The 25,198-nt window shown below is 40.8% G+C and overlaps 1 protein-coding gene across 6 annotated transcripts in view; it reads left to right on the top strand.

Annotated features, from left to right (window-relative positions):
* The window catches only part of LOC120516360 (signal-induced proliferation-associated 1-like protein 2), a 282,998-nt gene that overhangs the window by 171,274 nt on the left and 86,526 nt on the right, over positions 1 to 25,198 (top strand). For all 6 annotated transcript variants that reach the window (XM_039737968.1, XM_039737969.1, XM_039737967.1 and 3 more), the window contains 2 exons: positions 1,993 to 2,569; positions 15,823 to 16,097. In XM_039737968.1, the coding sequence (XP_039593902.1) occupies positions 1,993 to 2,569; positions 15,823 to 16,097 (852 nt within the window). The remainder of the gene's footprint in view (positions 1 to 1,992; positions 2,570 to 15,822; positions 16,098 to 25,198) is intronic.

The raw sequence follows: 25,198 nt of genomic DNA, 5'->3' as shown, positions 1-25,198 counted from the left end.
CACGGTACTGGTCCAGGATCAGTTTTTTAGTCAATTGAAAGTTTTTTGCTTTTTTTTTTTTTTTTTAATCGATGAAATGAATACGTGATTCTTGTGTCATCGTTGTTTTGTTATTTTGTTCACAGTATTTTTGTTAAGCTGTTTTTATAATGCAAGTAATCAGACTTCTCCTTTACAGTTAATATATTATAGGATGTCATTTGCTATCACTGTAGTTCTGCAGCTTTTCATAAAGTACAAGCTGTGCTGCCTGTCTAAGGCTGGGTTGAAATCTAAATAATAAACGTAGCCCTCAGCGTTAACATTTGCAGTGCACCCTTTATTAGAATATATTTTGAAATTCTAATGAAATGCATTGTATTTCCATACCAATAGGGGGTGCATCACTGACATTTGTAGTAACTGTCACAAAGAAACAGACACCAGGGTCATAAAAAGGTTTGGGGCGGCCAGCTGTGTGATATTCTCTGGCAGCAAAAGGGTAAATTGATAGCACTGATGTTGTTAGAACAGAGTCCAAAACATTACTGATGTGGTTAGTAGAATATGGCGGTTTTAAATGCCAGAAAGGGAAGTGAAGTCATCAAGGACAGAAGCGGAAGGGTCCTCTTCCATAGGCTCGGACCCGGATGTGACGTCATCAAAAGGACCGAAACCAGAAGGCTCTTCCGTCCATGGGTTCTACGCTGGAAGTGATGTCATCAGGGCCAGTCATAATTTCCCATGAACAGTCTGCAGGAAAGTGAGAACTAAGGTCAATGCACTCCGCCACCCCCTGGTCTGGTGTGGAATTGCTCTCATTTAGACCCTTTAGCTGCCTCTCATGTGCACATGTGTGACATAATAAAATGCATTACTACAAATGTTTGTGAAATACCACCTGTTGGCATGACAAATGCAATGCATACATTTCTGCTTAGTGTTTATTGTACACGTCTGTTGAAATGACAAATGCAATGCATTTTATTGCTTAAGATTTTTGTGATGTGCCTTCTGTTGGAAATCAAGAATATAGCAGCCAGAAGGACACACAGACTGACACTTATCATTTTATTAAAGTGGACTAGCTATGCAACCCATCTGAGACATGTTGAAATCTAAGCAATAAAAATAGACTTCAACATTAATGTTTGCAGTGCACATGTCTCTGTTATATGGCATTTGGTATGGGATTTGTTAAATCAGTGTTGATGTTTGTGATGCGCAATTTGTTGGGGGTAACCAATGCAATGAATTTTATTACTAGAAATATTTGTGCCATCTGTTGGAATGACAAAGACCACAAATTGACACACACATACTTATTCTTTTTATTAAGTGGACTAACTGTGCTACATATCCAAGAGGGGTTGAGAGCTAGGTAATCAGCGTAGACCTCAGAGTGTACCCTCTATTAGAAAGAGTTTTGTAATGCAAGTACTAATAAAATGAATTGCATTTATCATTCCAACAGATGGTGCAACAGCAGCATCATTTGTATTAATAAAATAACTGCAAATATTTGTGCTACACCATCTGTTGGCATGACAAATACAATTCATTTTATTAGTACAAATGCTTGTGATGTGCAATCTCTTTGAAAGACAGAGACCTATCAACTGGGCAGACTTTTATTAAGGTGAACTAGCTGTGCTACCCATCTGAAACTGGGTGGAAATGTATATGATCCATGTAAACCTCACCAGTACTGTTTACAGTGCACCATGTGATGTGTATGTCTCCTTTATTTGCTAATTGGTACAGAATTTGTAACATCAGTGTTAACGTTTGGGATGCACCATCTGTTGGAATGACAAAATGCAATGCATTTTATTAATAAAAAATGTTTGTAATGCATATTTTTTGGAATGGTAGAGGCATAGCAATTGGATGGACGCACAGACTGTTATTATTAATTAATATTACGTTTTAGATTTTCGTTCTAAAATGGGAATTAAAGTATCTGATGACGTTTCATAATCAATCAAATTAAAGAGTTTTTTTTTTTTTTAGTGTTGCAGTTTCAAGATCAAAGGACGTGCCACCGTTTGGGCCCCCCATTCCAAAAGGCGTAACCTTTCCCAAGTCTGCTGTTTTCAGGGACTTCCTGTTAGCCAAAGTTATCAACGGAGAAAATGCTGCACATAAGTCTGAGAAATTCAGGGCAATGGCTACGAGGACAAGGCAGGAGTACTTGAAGGACTTGGCTGAAAATTTTGTCACAACGGCTACCGTGGATTCTACAGTAAAGTTTAGTTTTATTACACTGGGCTCAAAGAAAAAAGAAAAAATGAAAGCTAGAAAGGACGCTCATTTGTACAGCATTGGAGCCATTACTTGGAATGTTATTGCTCGGGATTTTGGACAGTCGGCAGATATCGAGTGTCTTCTTGGCATTTCAAATGAGTTCATTGTACTGATCGAGCAGGAATCCAGGAATGTTGTGTTCAACTGCTCGTGCCGGGATGTTATTGGTTGGACGTCTGGAGTTATGAGCATAAAGATCTTTTATGAAAGAGGAGAGTGTTTGGTACTCTCAGCTGTGGATAATTGTGGTGAAGACGTTAAGGAAATTGTGCAGCGACTTGAGGTAAGATCTGTAGTATTGGCATATATTACTTTTATATTGTTTATATATATATATAATATTAAAGGAACACTTTTTAATGAGAGTAAAGCATCAAGTCAATGAAACTTCTGGGCTGTTGATCTGGTCAGTTAAGTAGCAGAGGGGGTTGTTAATCAGTTTCAGCTGCTGTGGTGTTAATGAAATTAACAACAGGGGCACTAGAGGGGCAACAATGAGATGACCCCCAAAACAGGAATGGTTTAACAGGTGGAGGCCACTGGATGAACACTGCCATAGCCCTACAAAATGACCTCCATCATGCCACTGATGTGAATGTCTCTGACCAAACAATCAGAAACAGACTTCATGAGAGTGGCCTGCGGGCCGACATCCTCTAGTGTGCCCTGTGCTCACTGCCCGGCATCGTGGAGCTCGATTGGCATTTGCCATAGAATACCAGAATTGGCAGGTCCACCACTGGTACCCTGTGCTTTTCACAGATGAGAGCAGGTTCACCCTGAGCACATGTGACAGAAGTGAAAGGGTCTGGAGACGCCATGGAGAACTTTATGCTGCCTGTAATATTGCTCAGTATGACTAGTATGGTGGTGGGTCAGTGATGGTCTGCGGGAGGCATATCCATGGAGGGACCTCTACAGGCTAGACAACAGCACCTTGACTGCCATTAGGTATCTGAATGAAATCCTTGGACCCATTGTCAGACCCTATGCTGGTGCACTGGGTCCTGGGTTCCTCCTGGTACATGACAATGCCTGGCCTCTTGTGGCGAGAGTATGCATTCAGTTCCTGGAGGATGAAGGAATTGATACCATTGACTGGCCCCCATACATGCCTGACCTAAATCCAATAGAACACCTCTATGACATTATGTTTTGGTCCATCCAACGCCACCAGGTTGCACCTCAGACTGTCCAGGAGCTCAGTGATGCCCTGGTCCAGATCTGGGAGAAGATCTTCCAGGCCACCATCCGTTGTCTCATTAGGAGCATGCAAACCCTAACCTGATGTTGTCAGGTATGCATGCAAGCACGTGGGGGCCATACACACTACTGAGTACGATTTGGAGTTGCTGCAATGAAATTTTGGTCAAATGGACTAGCCTGAATCATCAGTTTTCCACTTTGATTTTGGGGGTGTCTTTGAATTCAGCCCTCTGTAGGTTGATAATTTTCAATTACATCAAACGATGTGGCATCCTTTCGCTCCTAACGCATTACCCAGTCCATACCAGTAGAGCTATATGGCAGGATTTGTTTTCCCATTGAGATCTGATGCGTTTTCAAAGTGTTCCTTTAATTTTTTTCAGCAGTTTGAGACCAGGCTTTACTAAATAGGTCCCTTCTTTTTTAATTGTATGCAACTTCTCATTTTTTCTCCATTTCTTTTTTTTAAAGCAAATCTAACTCTATAGTTGCACATGTAAAGCATTGAAATTTTAGGCTTTATTCCATATCAAATCCTACTACTGTTTTTACATTATAAATTTGTAATAGCATTTGGTGTATACAGTACATGGAAAATCTTGGTGGTATTCAATCTAATTGTGGGGATTATGGAGGGAGTTAAAGAAATCTCACCTTTAGTTGTGCCGAGTAAGAGTTGAGTACTTTCAGTTCTTAGCGGTGCCGAGCCAATCAAAAAAGCTTGCAAACCCCTGGCCTAGAGAGATCACATGATGTGAGATCACATGTGTGCCAAGAGTCTGCTGGAGTTAAGGAGTTTGCTTTGAGTAATTGGTTCACTTTTATCTAAGATCAGTTCCTGTGACTGCTTTTAGCAGAAATGAAGACCCCAAATCCTGCATTAGCTTTATATTGGGTGGTACAGTGTTCTAGGGATGGGGTTTAGCTTAAAGGTTGGGATCCCCTTGGCTTAGAGAGAGAGTGAGGTGGGGAGCATGCACTGATACGGGATGTTGTCGCACCCAGTATATGCCGAACCACCTCAGCACCCCAAATTAAGACCCGAGTGCAGGCGTGTAATGGCTGACACCTCAGCACCACACTGGAGCCATGTGAGTTTCTTTTGCAGTGGCTATAGCTGCCATCAACCCCTGAGTTCTCCCTGCAAGTTGGAAGACCTGCTTCCAGGGCTGGATGCAGGTTGACGTCCTAGCCAGGACGGAGCAATGGGAGGTTAAGAGCCTTTCCCAAGAGAGTGGAATCCCTTCTGACTTAGAGACCAGTATTTAAAAAGCAGTTTACACCAGAGTAATCCACTCCACCCAATACATCTGAAAATGTGTTTAATGGTTTTTTTCCCCCCATGCGCGTATTCCTTTGGTTTTTCTCAAAGTTGTCATCTCAGTGTGTGGTGTGTGTGTGTTAGGACCAGGTGCATCTGCGTTTGTCCAAATTTATGCCAAATGCAGTTTAACTTGAAGGGCTGAATAGCAAACCACATCGAGGCACTAAGTGCTCATTATAGCGCTTCAAAGTCACATTGGTACATTTTAAGAAATGGTGGAAATAAATCTGGATAATTGGGAACACTCTCTCTCAGTTCCACAAAGCGAAATGGATGCGTAACCAGAGAAATGCAAAACCACTACAGAGTTTCCACTGAGACGCTGCAATGGATTACAAACGTGAAGAGAAGTACGCAGTTCCCTCCCAACAGCTTTGAGGGGTTTATTACTTTATTTTATGTATTTATTTTTCCTCTCTCAGAGCCTTTCTTTTTACTGTGCTCTTCATGCCGCACATGACGGGTTCTCGTCATTCTGCAGTGGGTGTCGCTTGCCATCAGTCCAGACAAAACTGGAGGCTGACACATGTAGGCCTGCTGGGCAAGTTCAGGAGAGCCGTGAGATTGTCGCTCATCTGGCGTTGCGTGAAAAACAAACAAAAATCATTTTTTGGACCACCGAGTAACTGACTTGCTTCTGGTCTTGATACCTTTGACTGATCAGTGGTCAGCAAACACATTTAAAAAGGAACACTTCAGATGCTTTTGGCCAGTAGCTGTGATGTTGTCTCGGCCTGATGGATGTTAATAAGGAAGAAAGCGTCACTATTAGGATGTGTGGTTTCAGAGCAGTTGCACATAAAGAGTTCCAGTAAAGCACTCTGTCGAATTAAATGTTGATGAATTCACTTGTCAAACTTGAAGCTCAGCCCTTAAGCGTGGGTAGCAAGCCAGACGGCCATCCCTGGGAAGTTCCTTCTAGAGCCACTTGTTGTTGGGATCAGCTGCTGTTCTCTGCTGATGTAGCCATTCACCTAAACTGCACACGGGTATACGTGCAGAAAATTCTTTGAATGGAGGGCAACACTGCCAGTCACGGGTAATTTGATCAAAATCAATGCGAACGGTAAATGTGATGGCCAGTGCAATTGTGATGTGCTGTGCTAAGCTGGTAACATCACTTCAGGTAAGGCTCACCAGCAGTTGTATGGTCACAAGTAACAATTCTTACTTGAATATCCAGCCAACATAAAACACTCGGCAATGCCACCATATGCCAGGATGTAGGAAAATGCAAAATTTCATTAAATTTAATCGAAAACGCACTCCCTAGCCCTGTCTCAGTACCACTTGCTTTAGAATATAGAAGCCTATTACTAAGGTGCTTTTTAATAAGAAAAAAAAAACCCTTACTTCTGAGTAGCATAGCAGCCTGCGGTTTTAAAGAGTCCCAAAGTCGGCGTCACTTGAGTTACTGCGAGTGAACAGAAGGCCATTTTCCTCACTTGTCCGCCACATTTGCTACCTGCAGTGTGAAAATCAGGGACAAAACGTGAACCGAAAAAGAACTGAGTCTGAATAAAAGTATTTCTTTAATTAGCACTGGGTGCCATGTTAAGACAATTACACTTTTAACATCATCTAACACATTTTTAATGAATCGATTTCACTTACTGTAGCAATAATTGAATCTAGATTTCTAGTGATTATACTGTCTTGCTTGAACAAATTGTGAACATAGTAGTAGTTTGCAGGAACGGCGGCATTTCTTTTTCTTAGTCATTTTAAAGTGGAAATGTCTTATGCTCTGATTTCTCATTCCCCCCCATACGTTATCTTTATTTCCACCTCTACGCTGCTGTTGCAGTTTTAATGAAGCCAGGCCTCGGTTTCCCCTGCGTTAAGTGCCTGTTGCTTTATTTATTTTTCACACTTGCAGCGTGGAGGTGCAGTTCATTTCTGAAATGATTAATTAAAATGCTCAGGATTGCCATGTGTGATATCGTTTGGCAAACTGCATGTTACATATAGCAAAAGGATGGGCATCATACAGCAAAATATTACACACATCACATCTAAACGGTACGTGATGAAGAGCAAATTACCACATAATCGAAGGAAGAAAAAGCATCCTATAATATACAGCATGTAATAGCGGGGAATAAAAAAACGATGGTCTACGTGAAGGATGTCACTAAGCACATTAAACAAATGCACTCTTCTGTGTCTTCTATTGTTCCTCTGTGTTGTGAGACAAGTCCAGCCGGTCATTAATGCGGACCCCCAAGTACTTGGTGCAGTGGACCACTTCTATATCTACTCCCTGAATAGTTATGTTAAAAGCTTTAGAAGTATTTCCACTTTAGAACCCTAAATCCTTTTACTAAAATGGAGAAAAGGTCCGTATTCCTATGAACTGAACTGAGAACAACTGTGCCCCACAACTTTATATAGCCACTGCGGACGTGTAATATCTAATGTGCGGTGAGCGTAATGGCACAAAAATGGCTGCCGTTTCATCTTCCCGGTGGACTCTGTACGTTGGTGGTGGTAGAAGTGGCTCCCCACTGTCTGTGTAAATAACTTTGAAGGTCTAGAAAAGTGCTAAACGAATGTAACCCTCTATCTCTGTATGCGTATGTCGTTTAATCTGCATTCAGGTAAGTCGCATTATAAATATCTAGAAACGGCAGTGACTCCAATATGATGACTGGGCTTTTACAAGGAGCTAAGAGTTCAATAAATCACACATGGAATGGCACTTACGTTATATAATAAGGCAGGAACAGAAAACTCGCTTTGTGCCTGGTGACTCTGAAAGCACAATGGCTGCCTTTAAGGATGAAAATTCATTCCACTTAACAGCATTAGCAGTACTTATTTATTTATTTTCATTATTTTCTTTTTTATCCCTCACACCTGAGTTCCCCACATGCTTGTTTTTCTTAATTAATCTTCACTTGCCAATATGTTAATTGTTTTCAAGATGGTCTCGGTGCTAGGGACTTCACACTTCAGCTGTTATCTGCTAACGTGATCGCAGAGATTTTACGTTTCCTTTTTGCACCATTGAATTGCATTTTTTTTTTTTTTGCTCCATGAAACTACTAGAGGTCATCTTGAAGTTGTGACTTTCAGAAAGCCAAAATCCGCTTTTGCTCTAATGAGGCGTTTTGGTTTTTCTTTGTTGTTTCCCACTGCTGTTCTTTTTCATGTGAAATAAAATATAAAATTGTAGGTTAAGGGATCAGACAAGTGGGACGTGTGAAGCTTTAAAGAGATAAACAGGCAAACGTATTTACCGGAGTGTTGATGAGGCAAACTCAGTCAGACTTTATCTACTTTTCTAGCCATCAAGGAACCATTTTTATTTTTCTTCTAAGTACTTATTCAGATCCATTAAGATTCAATTTATTATTCACTAGTTACAGGTCATAAAATAATTAATGTTTGTGATCTCTTGCCGTACGTGTACCTTCAGTGCCTTTCCTCGATATTTGCATGTGGTAAACCTCTCTTCACTTACGCTTCCTCTGTTGAGAGCGTTCCCATAAAGCCTGCCTCTCATACTCTGCAGTATATCCTGTCCCGCCTCCTGTCTGGTTTTATACTTGCCATCTCTGAAGGCAACTCCCTCTGTGCGACTCATACACCTTTACTCCTCGACATGCATCTCACACTGGCGGTCTCTTTTGTTGAGTCAACAGAGCCATACAGACCAAGTGCACCACAGCCAAAGACACGAGAAGGGTCTAACTGCAGCCTGCAATACCTATGACATACAGTAGGTCAGGTTAGCCACAAAACTCCCTTTGAGTCCGATAATCCTCCTACAACCCTAATCATAACCATAGTGTAACGGGGTCCTAATGTTAACCATAGTTTAATGTGATGGGTGTTTCGTGATGATGTTGGGGCATTACTTGACTAACCTCATAGGTACCAATCGCGCCACAAGGAGAGTCTCCACCAATCGCGACGCACGGAGAGACAGATAGATTAAATACTTTATGCAACCCTTCCAGGAAATTCAGGTATCCAGTAGCTCGAACAAATCAGTAAAAATTGTTAAAAATGATTATAAAAGTAAGAAAAATGAACATAAATAAATAGTAAAAAGTACAAATGGGTCAATTGTTGTCAATACAAGTGATTCATGACCTGATCACCACTCTACCTTTCAACATTGTAACAACATTATAAAATCACACAATAGTAGGAACAAAGGATCTTCTACAGCGCAGTGAGTGAAGACGACTGCTCCGTTTATTTCTCTGACCCACCAGAATGTTGTGGAGAGGGTGACTGCTATTGTCAAGGATGGCCTGTCCCTTCTTCCCCATACGCCTTTCCACCACAGATCCTAGTGAGTTCACAGTCCTGCACAGCACCATGCCAGCCTTCCTCACCAGCTTGTCCAGCCTCTTAGTGTTCTTATCTGTCGTACTGCTTCCCCAACAAATGGCAGCAAAGAAGACGACCCTGGCAATGACTGTCTGATAGAACACAGATAGCATTTTGCTATATACATTGAATGATCTGAGTCTTCTGAGAAAAAAAGAGCCTGCTCTGCTCCTTCCTGTAGAGGACATCTTTGTTCACTGACCAGTCCAGTCTGTCATTAAGGTGGACACCTAAACATTTATAACTGCACCATCTCAATATCCTCCCCTTGGATGTTGACAGGCTGAAGGGGGAGCTTAGATCTAGACAATCATCTCCTTGGTCTTCGTTGTGTTCAGAACTAAGCAGTTCTTATTGCTCCTGCCACTGAAAGCTCCACTCAGACCCATGTTCTCCTGTTCCTGCCCATTCCTTATGCAGGGCACAATAGCTCTATCACCAGAGTGCTTCTGAATGTGGCAAAAGTCCGACTTATATTTAAAGTCTGCTGTGTATAGTGTGAACAGCAATGGGGCCTGAACAGTCCCTTGTGGCGCCCCAACATTGCTCACTACCGCCCCGGGGTCGCAGCTCCCCAGTCTGACAAATTGCAGGAATCCAGGAGGTGAAGGAGGAATTCCAGTTTACCTTTAAGAAATGAAGGTTTGGATAGTGTTGAATGCACTTGAAAAATCAAAAAACATATTCCTCACATAATCCCCCCAGACACCCCCCCCCTGAAAAGTTCATCCTAACAGGAGTGGGTCTGATGTAATATGTAGAGGACTCGGTTGCACCACTCAGAGAGACTGGACACACAGACCTCTTTCGTGTTTTATTATATAGTAGAGGTTGATTAAACACAGGAGTGACATTTAGTAAGCACGTCTATTTACCTTTTGATGATTAGCTACGTAGGCTGTCAGGGTTCCACTTTGCAGCACAATCAAAGTAATTCCATCCATACATGCATCCATTTTCTAATTCAATTCAGCATTTTGGTAAGACGATCCCCATCTGTTGAGCCAGTATGGGAACTACGAACTAAATAAAGAGTGAACAGAACAGAAATCACAAATTACACATCCTCTTTGTGGAAATGTTCTCAATGTTTATCTGAACTTCATCATCATCCTCCTAATTATTTACAGTTGAAAAGGTACTCAGTAGTATGTGAACTCTTTGGAATTACAGGTTTGACTGCATTTGTTGGCCATAAATTGAGATCTGATCTTCACCCAAGTCACAAATAGAGACAAACATCATAACACACAAACATGTTATTACTGAACACACCCATGAAACATTGACAGTTTGCTGTGGAATAAGTACAGTGAATCCCTGGATTTAATAGCTGGTTGGCAGCCATAACCTCAAGAAAATGATTCCAGGGGCTGCAGATCAGACCTGCACGACTTTCAGGAGGAATTTTGGACCATTGTTCTTCAGCTCAGCTGATGTGAACGTGTAACACCATCTGCTAAAATAATTCAAAAGCAGCAACGTTCCACTTGCCTGTTCTTGGTCTGCGGATGACTACTAACTCTTTATGTTGGCCTTCTCTGTTAGTCACAAAGAAGACACCACAGAATCAAGAAAATAAACGCTGGAAATGACTTTGTTCCCAGTGCAGCACAATGAAAATAGGAGGGAAAAGAAAAAGTCACCCTAGAGCAGTATTTAAAGAGCATTAAATAGCATCCCCATATAAAAATCTGAGCAGCTACGGAAGGAGAAAGAAACCTTCCATATCTCAAAAAAAGCGATTTTAGAATGAATTCAATCCCCCAAAATATATACATATTCTGGTTCCTAAAGCCGATTAACATATAGTACAAATGGCAAACACCCACAATCACGTCTCAATCTGTAGATTACACAGCAATGTTAGGACCTATCACTTGTAATGATGAGTCTGCATACGGGATAGTTTGTGGCTCTACAGAACAGGAGGTCTTGGTGGAAGGACAACAACGTTAACATCAGCATCAAGAAAACTAAGAAAATGATTGTGGCCTTTTGGCAGACTGGCACCCTCCCTCCTCTCCCCTTTACATCAATGAAGAAGAGGTTGTCATTGTCACTAGCTTCAGATACCTAGGGGGTGCCTATCACAAATGACCTCTCTTGGAGCTACACTGCAGCCTGTCTGGTAAAGAAAGCCCACCAATGCCTCTACTTCTTGAGGAGGCTGAAGCGGGTTGGTCTGTGCCTCTCTATTCTGACCTCCTTTTACAAGTGTGTGGTAGAGAGCATCTTCACCTTTTTTATTAAGGTGTGGTACGTCAGCTGCTCGTGCAACGGGTGGGTACATCTGCACAGCGGATCATTAGCAGCAGCCTACCCAGTATAGACAACATTTACATGAGCAGGTACAAAAAGTAAAGTCTCCTCCATTATGGAAGATGTCACTGATCCTGCACATGGATTGTTGGCTGGCACTATCAGAGTTAGGAAGAGCTTCTTCTTGGATGCCATGAGAGTAATGAATACAACATCACAATCTCTATCTGTACACTCTGTGTGATTTATAGTACACTTTGCATTTTGTTTCGGTAGTCTCATGTACTAAACTATTTGGTGCAAATTTTTTCCTTTTTACTTGTTACTAATTGCAGGGTATACTGCAATCCTATTTAGCCATAGTTATCTTACTGTATTTATGTCCATGAGGTTATCGTGGGTCTTTTTTAATGACTGGGATCCGATTACTGAATTTCTTTTCTGCACATGGATGTTGGAATGTCAATGAAAGATCCTTAATCCTTGAATTACCGTATATAATAGCGTTTAAGTTCTCCCGCGGATAAGTCGGGGCTTGATTTTACAGTATAATTTCTGGTATTTTATAATGTCGGTCGTATAAGTCGACTGCGGAAAACTCACGCTTTTGGTCCAAGAGATTATGATATGCTAATGCCCACCTGAGAGAGTAACCACAGAGCACACAGCCTTTATTTTATTATGTATTGTGACTGCACTGTAATACCCGAACTATGTAGGATGGGCGTGAAATGTGGCCCCAAAAAAAAATACAGCACACAACAGAACCTAAGTAATCCTCTCCACAGACCTAGATAGCCGATCTGTCATGGCCACCTAAGAAATACAGCTGAACAGTACAAGCTACAAAGCAATGTGCAAGAACAGATGATACCACTCAATCACTCATTCACTACAAGGACAGGGAAGTATAAAAGCAGACAGGAGGCCAATAAGGCATCTTAGAAATAACGACAAACTCCGAGAAGCAGACTTTAGGGGAACACGATCGAGGGGGTGGGAGTGCCAACGAACACGCGTTTATCGAGGGAAGGCGCAATAGGTTACACATAGGGCAAGAGAGGGCAAATATTTTTAAATTGTTCTAATAATAATTCTTTACATTTATATAGCAGTTTTCTTACTACTCAGTGGATGGGGAGCCACTTCAACCACAACTAATATGGTGCATCCACCTGGACAATATGACGGCAGCCATTTTTGCACTAGTACACTCGGCACACACTAGCTGCTGGTGAAGTGGTGAGATAGTTAGCCAGTTAGAGACAGGCGATGATTAGGGGGCCAGATTGACCAGGACATTGGGATGCACCCTGCTCTTTACAAAGTACCCCCTTGAATCTTTAATGGCCACAGCGAGTCAGGACCTCGGTTTTACATCTCTTCCAAAGCACAATGTCCCTGTCCATGCATCTGGGGCATTAGGATCCACATTCAGAGTAATGTGGCCCTGCTAGCCTCACCAACAGCTCTTCCAGCAGCAACCCCAAGCTTTTCCTAGATGGTCTCCAATCCAAGTACTGGCCGGGCCTGAACAGGTTTCGCTTCAGATGGATGAGCTCTTCTGAAGTGCAGGTGATATGGCTGCTGGTTACTTGTCTTTTACAAGTTACATATCTTTGATGGGTATCATGGCTAGTAAGTTATAACTTGCCTTGTAAGTTGCCTTGGATAAAGGCGTCTGCTTAATAAATAATTAATAATAAAAATAAAGAAAGATGGATGGATGGGGATCCACACAGCAAGAAATCAGGAACATCATTCGCGATTACCTTACTGTACATTTTGCAAACCGCACACTGGCAGGTAAAGCAGTTCAATCTCTGGGCCACACAGGTGGACGGTGATGCAGTTTGAATCTGTGAAGCTTTGATTATCTAGAGACAATAACCCAGCACTGCTGTATGCATCCTTACTGTTTATTTATTAGTGATGGCTTTTCACGTATTGTCTGTTCTTTTCTTTTCCCTTTTACTGTTGTGTGTTCTTTGTAGCTCAGCTGCTTGTTATTCTTCTGTTGTGGCTGCTTTGATGACCAACTGTTTTGCCAGCGCTGTTGTGTAACTCCATTAGTGCGCTCTGTAGACCACAGCAAGAGTGCATTTAAAAGTAGCTTAAGTGGCAGCCTCTGTGGATCTTCATACGCCGCCATTCCATAACACAATGAGCAGCCTTTCTCACCGAGCGCACTTACAGCACTGTATTATTTGTAGTTCAGCCTTAAACAAGCTCCCAAGGCACTCTACGGAGTAAAAACAGAATTTAAAATGATGTATCATGTAAACCTGGAATAAAACCATCTAATGATTCCAAAGCTCATCTGACATGACTTTTTTTTTTTTATATATAAAAACCTCAGTGACGTTCCAAATGCGAACCTCGGCTTCAAGAGTTTTCTAAATAAGATTAGCAAGCTTGAAATTACTTCTAAGCATTGGGAGATCAGAGTGGTTCAGGAAAGGTGGGAATTTAGTTCTTGTGGTGCCACCGGTGTTTAGTTGAGTAAACGTGTGCCTGCTGATCATTTGGAGGGGTTTGGGGACAGCACCTTCTATGCCAGGGGGGGCCGCACTGGCTGCAGGCTTTCATTCTAACCCTTTTCTTGACTAGTGACCCATTTCTGCTGCTGATTAACTCCTTTTACCGTATTTGTGATTGACTTGCTATTTAAGACTCAGAACTTTTTGTTTCTCTCTTCCTTAATTAGCAGTCAAACGATAATGAGACATGAAGTAAGCCATCTCTTGACCAGCAAACCAGTGTCCATAATACAATATCTGGAAATAAAGAAAGGCGAGGGTCTCAGTAATGTTGATCTGCTCAAATTCATAAAACCATTTTGAATGGTTAGTTTAGAAAAAAGAAAATCAACTTATTTGAAAATGTCCTCTGTGGCAGAATGAGAGCAGCAACAAGCCATGGAATTAAATAATAAGTACGACAAGAATTGTAAGAGCCATTTTTTAGTTGTTTAGGTTATGTTAAATTGATAGTATCTTGTAAACGTATCGTTTTGACCATATTGAATGTGCCATACATATAGAACGTGCTGAATGTATTAAGTAAAGCATATGCAAGTCTGCCATATAGAAAGAATATAACCTTTAAGTACAGAAATCAACTGAAGTTTAACAAGAAAAGCAAAGTTTGTAGAAGAAACATATTCACTTTTTTGCTTTTCATTCTGAATATGTAATCTTTTTTTCTCTATTTTTGCATGAACTGTTTTGCTTTGAATTTTCACTAAACCCATTTAAAATAAACTTTATTAGGGTGAGAAGTTTCTTTTGTATGTGTTTGACTCATGCTGATCCTGCCTTAGCAACTCTTGATTTTGAGATCTTGGAAAATACGCCGCTGCAAGGATCGTGGGTCTGTTGGTTCACGTCACATCTCATTTTTGTTTGGCTGCCATTTTTAATAATAATAAAAAAAAATTTTATATATATATAATACACACACACACACACACACATATATAATCAGATGACGGAGTCTTTAGAGATACAGCCATTAAGATGAAGGGAAAAGAAATCAATTAACAGCAGAAATTGGTCCCTGATGAAGGAAAACCAGAAGCTACTGCGGCCCTCCAGGATCAGAGTTGGACACCCCTGTTCTACACAGTTATCCTTCAGGGTTGTTTACCTCAGCTATTTTGGGGTTTGTGTGTGTGTGTGTGTGTGTCTAATGGCACATCCAACAAAGTTTTCTGAAGCTTGCTTGCCTCTAATGTTGAATGCTTTTCTCACACATTATTATGAAAAAGGAGCAGATCTCATGTTGACTTTCCTGTAATTTATTGCGAGCATAGCACCTCAGACTGCATAATGTCTGATACAGTTAGAGTTGGGCTATTTTAGTTTACTTACTGCCATCAGGGTGGTGTGGTGGCTCTGAACCTGGTATCCAGAAGGTTACCGGCTCAAATCCCCTTTTATTGTCAAAAGAGATCCTAATCCTACTCTGCTAAGCCCTTGAACCGAGGTCCTTAACCTGCACTTGCTCCAGGGGTGCCGCACAATGGCCGGCCCTGCACTCTGACACCAATGGCTATGTGAAAACTAACAAATTCCTAATAGAAGAAATTGTATAAGGCAAGATAAAGAACAAAAAACATTTCAGTTAGTTAATGCAAAACCAGGAAATCTGAGCTTTCTTGTTTCTTTAGCAAGTCAAAATATAAAATTGTTATTAATGTTTTTTTGTAATTACTGTACATAATGCTACTATATTATACTTTCTGAATATATTTTCATCTGTACTGTTACATGCCTTTTCTTAGTCTGTCATTTGTTTTTAAATTCTTTGTAGCGGTCTCAAAGTGACTTGCTTTTAAAAGGAAAATGTCACCACCAAATACAACCTAATTTTCACTTTGCTTGTTTGTTGTTATTTAGATTGTAACCAGGGGGTGTGAAACCCTAGAAATGACCCTGAGGAGGAATGGGTTGGGACAGCTTGGTTTCCATGTGAACTTTGAAGGGATTGTGGCAGACGTGGAACCCTTTGGCTATGCATGGAAGGCAGGCCTGAGGCAAGGGAGCCGTCTAGTCGAGATCTGCAAAGTAGCTGTAGCCACGCTGACCCACGAACAGATGATTGACCTTTTGCGGACATCTGTGACAGTGAAGGTGGTGATTATCCAGCCCCACGAGGATGGCTCCCCTAGAAGGTAATGTTACTTTGTCTTATTATGTACTCACTGGTCCTTGTTTGTCTAATGTAATTGTTTTGTCTTGGTAGAGTAATACATTGCTCTACTTTCTCCTTTTGTATTATTAATAAGTAGCCTTTGTCAGAACACCTCGAGTCTCCCAGACTTACAGTACCACTGTTTATAAGGTATTTTAGTATATAGCTTCTCTCCACCTTCCCTCCTACATCTATAATCTCAGGCAATTAGGTGTAGTAAAAGACAAGCAGGAATTAACTTACAATACAAATAATACAAGCAATGTATTATTGGTAATATTCATAAATAACAATATGCAAAGTACATTTGAATATTGGCAGCAATACAACCTGATTAAATGGTGATGTGTAGTTTCAGGCGACACACCGATTTGTTTGTTACTTAATGTCTCTAGTTAAGGCATCATTTGTGGTCAGCTTTCTTCATCAGATGATAGTGAGAGAGAGAGAGAGAGAGAGTAAGGGAGTGAACAAATTTATAGATTCTCTGTCCAACCCCTAGAGCCAATAGGGTGTCATTGTACTTAAAGGCTTCTGATACAAGCCAGTTCCAAACAGCCATACTTCAGACCAATGGGAGAATAGAACATCTTAACACCTGCCACCTCACCAAGACCTTATGTTACGGTAAAGCTTGGCAGTAGAGCAGCCTGGCTTTTTTTACCAGGGTTAAGAGACTTTATCAGAGAAACACTTGCCAAACTGGTTTAAGGCACTTCCCCCAAATCCCGTCGTAAAATTCAAAGATACTCAGTCCCAAAAGGCAGGGGCAAGCATGAATGCTTCTCACTAATGTAACACCAATATCACATTGCTTAGCCTAAATTACAAATAAAGACATACAAAATATTTATCAACTTGTATGCAAAATCTCACATCACAACAGTAATGGAGCTTTACTGAGCTGCTGGCAAGAGGAATTTGGTGGGCATTTGATTAAACAAGGCGGAGTGGTGGCTCTGAGGCTAGGGATCTGCACTGGTAATTGGAAGGTTGCCGGTTCGAATCCCATTAATGGCAATAGGGACTCTGCTCTGTTAGTCCCTTGAGCAAGGCTTTTAACCTGCAATTGCTGAGCGATTTGAGTAGTGAGAAAAGCACAATATAAATGCAAAGAATTATTATTATGATACTGTTGATATAAGACGTTTGTACAACGTCAGACACTGACTATAAAACTCATTTGAAAATGTGTATGTGCGAGAGTATATACTGTATAGTATATGAACGACTGATGAGGTCCCATGCTCCTCCTCTCGACCACTCAGATCTGCTGATGAACAGCATCTCATGATGCCACCTATGCATGATGTCAAGTGACAGTCCAGACTCTTCATATTCAGATTTTATTCATTAGAATGAACTGCCCACCTCCAATCAAAAAGCCCCCCCATGTGTTTCAAGAAGCATTTGAAGACTCTCCTGTTTGCTGAACTTCATCTAAGTGACGGTGGTTAGGTTCTGTCAATCTGGGAATCCAAAACTCACGTTTTTGTTTTGTTTTGTTTTGTACAGGACCCCTAAGGGGACATGAGCCAGAAAAAGCAAAGTTAGTTTCACGTGTGCACAAAACGTGTCTTGTGCCCTCAAGATGTTTTTGCATGCACATGTGCAAGTGTTTCTGGGATACACACATCCCTTTAGGGCCTCCAACAGGCCTCCTGTTCTTGTGTGCGTATAAGAAACACTTGGCAGATCTCATGAGCACACAAAAGTTTCTCGTATACACACAAAAAAATCTCGTTCACAAGTGAAACTTTCTTCTGTGCAAGCAAAACTTTGTAGTTCTCACAAGAAACAATTTTTTTTTTTTTTTTTTGCTCATGTCCCATTAGGAGCTCCATAATTTTGAGCTCTTCACTTTAAGAAATCATTTTTTTTTTTTTTTTATTGTTCTCGAACAGTCCCAGACTGATGTTACTCAGTTATGTTGACCTCTTTTGTAAGTCACTTTGAATAAAAATGTCTGCTAAGCAAATACATGTAAAAGTGTGACTGGATGACTTGATGCATCTATTATGTGACGTGAGTAACAGGAGTCTCGGCCATTGATGTTTTTTTAAATTATTTGCTATGGTCCAGAGTTGGTCTCCATAAATGGCAATTCAACCAGGAATTTTGTCATCTCCATTCTTCATAAAAACATGAGATTGATGGCAAGAAAAAAAAGACTTTAAACCAAGTGGGGTAAGTAACATAAAACAAATTTGGATATGAGCATCAGTAGGCTTTGCATCCTAAGAACCAAGTTACCCAAACAATCCCATAACATTTCTGTTATGGTTTACTGCTCTGATGTCGATCTTTCTGATTATAAAATAGGTCATTATGATAGCAATTCATAATTGCAGAATTACGGTATTTGAAGGTTCCTCTCGTGTCTCTCTTTCTCTTGCATGATTTGGCTCAAAAACTAATTAGCACATCGTCGGCTCATAACAGGCTTAAGTTTTGAGTTTGGTATTCTTCTGTCCAGCTGGTTTAGCTCAAGACTGTCCTCAAGATACCGAGACACACAGACACACACCCCCATCATTGAGATATCAATGTTTTCCGTATCGTGTGACCCTAAAATGTTGAAAACCAAAGAGCAAAATTATTGAGAAATTTAAAACTTTCGCTCCATACCTAGACGATAGGTTATGTTATGGTGGGGGAGGGTGCCAAGCTAAAATCATTTTTGGGGTGGAGTATTACATTAAGTGGATTTTACGCATTTTTAAAAATATAACCACAATTATCACAGATTCACAGATTTGATTCCCAGCCTGCTCTCTGTCTGACTGCAGCCTGCACATTTTCTCAGATGTGCAGGATATGTCAACTGCCAACTCTAAATTGACCCAGTCTGCCCAGTGATGAACTGGTGTCATGGCCAGATTGGCTCCTCCTTTGAGACCCAGTAGTGAAATTTGGTTAAGCAAATTCCTGAAATTGATGGATGGATTCAAGAAAGAAAGTGTGATATCAATTTTGCAACCGATTTAAGAAAGTGATTTCCCAAAAGGGAGCTTGTAAAGCATTCTGACTGTTTATTAAAACCGAGCTAATCCCAGAGAGGAGAAGGCTGCTCATCTCCTAACAATATGTGGGCAGTGCTCTGTATTTAGCTAATACATAACTACAGTCTCGGTTTTAAAGAGGATTAGTGAGTGGGAGTAGAATGTCCTGCCCCCTGTCTGCCTTAAATAAAAGCTTAATGGTAGCACAAAAGGCAATTGCTGCTATTTATGACTAATTATATGTAGTGTGACATAAAATGAAACTGGGCACAGTGACAAGATTATGTCAGTTTACTTGACAGTCTGCATCATGCATAGTGGGCTTGCTTATTCAACAAAAGAAAAACAAGGCAAGACGCTGCTGCTCTGCTATAAAAGAGGGGAAACAGCTGCTCTGTAAAGTGGTAGACCCTCTGTCGTCAGCATCTCCTACTAATAGTAAGTTAACAAACTGCCTGATTAAGGACAAAACAATTGCTGGTGTTTGACAGGTTTCATTATACGATAGGGTGCCAAATGTAGACAATTGCGCAGTTACACATTTGGTTGTCTTTAAACATTTTGTTTTAAAATATGGCAGAGAGCAATGTGTTGGCCATATATATATATATATATTATATATTATATATATATATATATTTTTTTTTTTTAAATCAACCTATCCATTTTCTGTACCTGCTTACCAGCAGTGGGCACTAGGCAGGATCCAGCCATTGGACTGGACACCAGTATGTTGCAGTTATACACTAACTCCCTGATAATAAGACCAATTTGAAGAATAAGAACAATATTCTTCAAATTAAATTTAAAATTTAACTACATGGTCCCCTCTATTTCCTGGCACCAATATGTTTGTGACACAGCAATGGCAGGGCTATTAAAGCCATTGTATTTAGTTCTTTGTCGCATATCCTCATATGTAATGGCTGCTTTAAGTCTACGATTCACAGACAACAGCAGGTGCTGAGGGTCTTCTCTGGTGATACTCTGCTAAGCCTCTCATGCAGCCATCATTAGCTCCTGCTTGTTTTGGGGGGCTTGTTTGCTCAGTTACATTTTAAATTAAGTGACTGGCTTGGCCATTGAAGAATTTCCCATTTTTTATCTTTGACAGACTCCTGCGTTGCCTCAGCATTATATTTAGCTCATTATCTTGCTGTAGGATGAAGTGCTGTTCAATGTATTTGAAGGCATTTACTGGGACTTGAGCCAATCAGATGTTTCTATACACCTCAGTATTCATTGTGCTGCTACCATCAGCAGTTTGATCATCAATGAAGAGAAGTGTGCCAGGACCTGTGGCAGCCATACATGTCCAAACCATTACATCCTGACCACCATGTTTAACAGGTGAGGTGGTCTGCTTTGGATCTTGGGGAGTTCCTTTTGGTCTTCATACTTTGATCGATCAGGTTCATCTTTGTCTCGTCTGTCCACAAGACCTTTTCCCAGAATTCTGCAGGCTGTCTGAAGTCCCTTTTCTCAAACTGTAATCTGGCCATCTTGTTTTTGTGGTTTGCACCTTGCAGTGTGGCCTCTGTGTTTATGTTCATGGTCTCTGCTTATAGTTGTCTCTGACACACACACACATCGGCCCCCTGAAGACTGTTTATGATTGTTTGGGGCTTTTTCTTGACCATTGTGAGGATTCTTCTGTCATCAGCAGTGGAGGTCTTCCTTGGCCTGTCAGTCCCTTTGTGATTCCTGAGCTCACCAATGTGTTCTTTCTTCTTCATGATATTCCAAACAGTTTGATTTTGGTCATCCTAAGGTTTTACCAATGTCTTATTCTTGTTTTTCAGCCTCATAATGGCCTCTATGACTTTCACTGGCACAGCTCTTGTGCTCATGTTGAACAATGGCCACTACAGACTCCAAAGGGTAGAAGCAGGCCGATATATCTTATGAATATCAATGAAACCCACCTGAGGAATCACAAACACCTGTGACACCAATTGTGGGTTATGAAAATATTATAAATGAAGAGAGGTTCGCCAGTTTAACATTCTAACTAATATAAAATAAAGCACAAATAAAGCTAGAAAAAGGAATTGAATGATGCAGTAGTTAACAGGGTGCCCAAATCCCTTTTTGCGTTTAATGGTTTCTGTCTTTAAGAGAGGATAGCATTCTTATCCTAGACATGGACGCTCCTGGTTTTGTTGGTCCCCCTAAAACTGGTTGTTGACATGGCAGAAATGACTCGGTGGACTGGTGGGGAGTCACAGTGTCTCCTCTGGATCAACATCCAAATTAGTGAAGAAGCAGAGAGAGTTGTGGGTCTCTCAGACGACCGTTCCAAACGATCTCTTTTCTTTAGTCGAGCACTGGACACTGTAATGCAATGATATACGTTCAGTGATCTGTGAAGAAATATTAAAAATAAATTAATAAAAACAATTTATACATTAATTGCCGACATTGAAGCATTAGTGTGAGAAAAGATGCAGTTGAAAGAAGTTTTAATATTTTTGTCAGTTTTTTTTTTTTTTTTGCTTTCTCTTATTGGACTTCATATCGTTTTTCAAAGCAAAGCCTCAAAAATGACGAGCGCTTGCCTGCGTCTGTCATCTCCACTCTATTACTTCAGTCCCTCAGCTGCATTGTGACCCTCGTGTCATTTAGCTTTTGGCAGATGCATGAAAATGTGGGATCACAGGCAAGCGAAGACAGGCAGTTCATTAGTATTTTCTTTCTGAAGCTTTAAGGACATTTTGGCACTGCAGCAAGGTGAAATAATAATCAAAGCACAAGTCGCTTGTACGTGGAGGTGCAGCCGCTAGAAACACTCATTTATCGCATATTCCTGGTACTGTCTCTCATGGTAAGGATACGTTTACTATTCACATGTGCAAATTCTCATGTAAATATGGAAGGAAATCAAAACTAAACCAACCACGTGGCACGAAAAGTTTACCATAACTTAGTCTGTTGGGATTAAACCTGTGGGGTGAAAGGTACGGGAACACTCGGTGTGTTCACACTAGGCCCGTTTGTTCCGTACCATGCCCCCTCCCTACTCCCCTGCTGCCACTGCACAAAATATTCTGGGCCCAGGCACGCTTTTGTCATTACCATGCGACTTTGTGTAAGGCCAAAACAAGATCCGAACACGGAGTGACAGCATACATGTCAAAATGATTTTCCTTATTTTGTGGTTGTTTTGGAATCATGTAGGGCAGGATAGCACTCTGCCTTCTTACAGATTTACTAAGCGTGCAGCGCAGCGTTTTGCTGTTAATGATGCTGCAAGTACAACATGATTTTTATGGTAACAAATGATAATAAGGGAGGAATTTGCAGCTTTTCTTGCCAGCTACAATTCCTGTTCATGTGTAAGGTGAGAATAAAAACCTGTTTTTAACTCAAAAGAGAATGCAATTCTTATTTAATTCAATATCTGACTTATCACATCATTGACGTCATGTCTGTTTTCCATGTTCGGGAACGTTTAGCAGTCACACTCTTCTTGAATCCTACTGAACTGTTGCCCCGGGCACACCTCTTCCAAGTGGGCCAGGGCACGGTATGGTTAGCCCAGCATGGAGCGATCACACTAGTCCAACGTTCTAGACTTTGCGGGGTTACATGCAGACAAATTTGCTCGGGCACGGAACAATTTGCTAGTGTGAGTTTACCCTAAGAGCTCAGCTAATGCATGCGACTGGTCTTCTTTTAAAATGGCCGAATCTCATAATGTTGGTGTTTTTTGTTTTACAATAATGTGAATAAATTATTTTACAATGTGTGTGCAATCGCAAGAAATTAATCATTACCCAACAGCCGTCTTGACCCGAGAAATAGATGTTTGGTAAGTTTTTAAGATTTTCATCTATGCATCATAGACTGCAATGTAAAGTGCCAGTGTGGGCAGGGTGACATTTTAGATTTATAAAAAGTGCTTAACTGTAGAACACAATTTTGCGTGGCAAATGCATGTTTGTGAAGAACTTGAGAAATAGCGTCAAGTTCAGATTTTGATTCTACTATGTTCAAAATGTCGAGAAAAGTTGATTTTTAGCATGATACCTGTCCGCGTGTGTTGCAGTGAAAAATCAAAATTGATTTTCATGTCTTAAAATTACAATTTTCGTTGATGTTTGGCAGAGAAAGACAGAAAAGAAAAAGCAGAAACAAAAGTGCTGTGTGTTTTATTTGTGCTTGTAATCATGCAGAGCAGGTTTTAAACGAAAAGGAAGCGTTTCCCACAGCCTAATAAAAGACAGTGTTGTGCTGGAACTTGTGTTTTCATGTGTCTGTGTTGGGTTTTGTGAGCTGGTGCGCCCCTGCAGGCCTCAGTACATAGTAAATGTTATAAGTTAATAAATTGATTGTCTGTTATATGGTACTATTGTAAATTGTAAAAGTAACATGTAATTTACATGGCAGTGCCGTATAGATCATTCTGTAACTTTCTGATATTCTTTTAATAAAAATCCAGATTCAAATTAATTCATTTTATCATTATTTTTTTTTTATTAAGCACACTTGCCAGCATGTTACACAGAAATTATAAGAGTTCAGTTGCAAAGAAACTCCAAAGACAATGTGAGAGTTGAAAGGTCAGCATGTGGATTCCTTTTTTAGAATATCAAAGCTGTTCCTCTTCTTATAGTGGAAATCATGTTTGATCTTCACCGTCTTTTGTGATGATGAAGAGAACATACACCAGTGCAGTGCAACGGGAACAGGGAGCTGGTGTGTGAGCTGCACAACCATCGCTGTGCTGGATTACCCTGGCATGGCCAGGCAGGAGGGTTTTTAATGCAGCTGTTAGCCTTTCAGCTGGCTTACTGAATTGTGGGAAAGAAAAACAAAAGGGCCCATGTGATCGATTGCTCGCTAATGATGAAGAATTCTTTGTTGATTTACCTCCACGTTTTAATTGTGGTCGGCATTTGCCCAAGACCTTGGCTGCATTCTCTAACAACTCTCTTGTTCAAGCCCATCTCCCCCACTGCTCGTGAATGCTAAAGGAGGAGAAGGAGTCCGAAATCTTGCGGTTTAACACCTCATTAAATGAATGATCTGGCTTGAGAAGCCGCCCGGACCGGCGTTGTGTGGCATTATGTACGTTTGTGGGAACAGCCAAGCGCCTATTCACCCGGTGAAGGCTGTCAAAGCTGAGCCATTCTCCTTGGGAACAGATGTTATTGCTTTCAGTTCTTTGAGAAGAAAATTGCCTTAAAAACAAGACTGTGAAGCTTAAAGAAAGTTTTTCCTGCTCTTAATTCACACACCCAAACAGTTTAAATAAGGAAAAAAGCAGCATTACAAGGACTTAAAAGGCAAAGTAGAGATAATATTTAATGAACACGAACACTTCTGTCCCTGTGCTGTGACTGCCCGGCTTTTTTTAGGTTATTTCTAAGGCTCTGTCTCCTTGACTTTGTAATTAAGCTGGAGGAGCTTTAATTGATACACTTTGCTTGGCAGTATTGATTCTGTAAATGCTATAAAAGCGCTTCATCTCACTGTTCTGTATTTTTCTGGTTGAACAAGTGTAACGTATGTGTCTGTGTAGTGTCTGCAAGTAAATTGTCTGTCACGTTACAGTGCCCTCCATAATGTTTGGGACAAAGCCTCATTTTTACTTGATTTAGCCCTCAGCTAGACAGTTTAAAGTTACAACTGAAACAATTCTGATGTGATTAAAGTGCACATTACAGATTTTCATTTAATGGGATTTGCACACATTTCAGTCATAGCATGTAGAAATGACAACACTACTTTCTACATGATCCCTCCATTTCAGGGCACCCTAATGATTGGGACAATTGGTGTCACAGGTGTTTGTGATTCCTCAGGTGGGTTTCATGGCTTCTTAAGATACCTCGGCTTGCTTCTACACTTTGGAGTCTACAGCGGCCATTGTGCAGCATGAGGGGAAGAGCTGTGCTAGTAAAAGTCAAAGAAGCCATTATGAGGCTCAAAAATATGAATGACATCATTGGAGACAATGAAAAAACTTTACAATGACCGGAATCAACTCCGCTTACAGTCTGTTCAGAGGCAGGCTTGGCATGGCTGATAAATGGAACCGACCTCTCCATTTAGCTCACACTGCAAAGTGGTAGAG

This window comes from Polypterus senegalus, chromosome 16 (genome assembly GCF_016835505.1).
Source record: "Polypterus senegalus isolate Bchr_013 chromosome 16, ASM1683550v1, whole genome shotgun sequence".
NCBI classification, from domain to species: domain Eukaryota; kingdom Metazoa; phylum Chordata; class Cladistia; order Polypteriformes; family Polypteridae; genus Polypterus; species Polypterus senegalus.
Note: the sequence above shows the minus strand (reverse complement) of the source record. Positions and strands in the feature narration are given on the sequence as shown.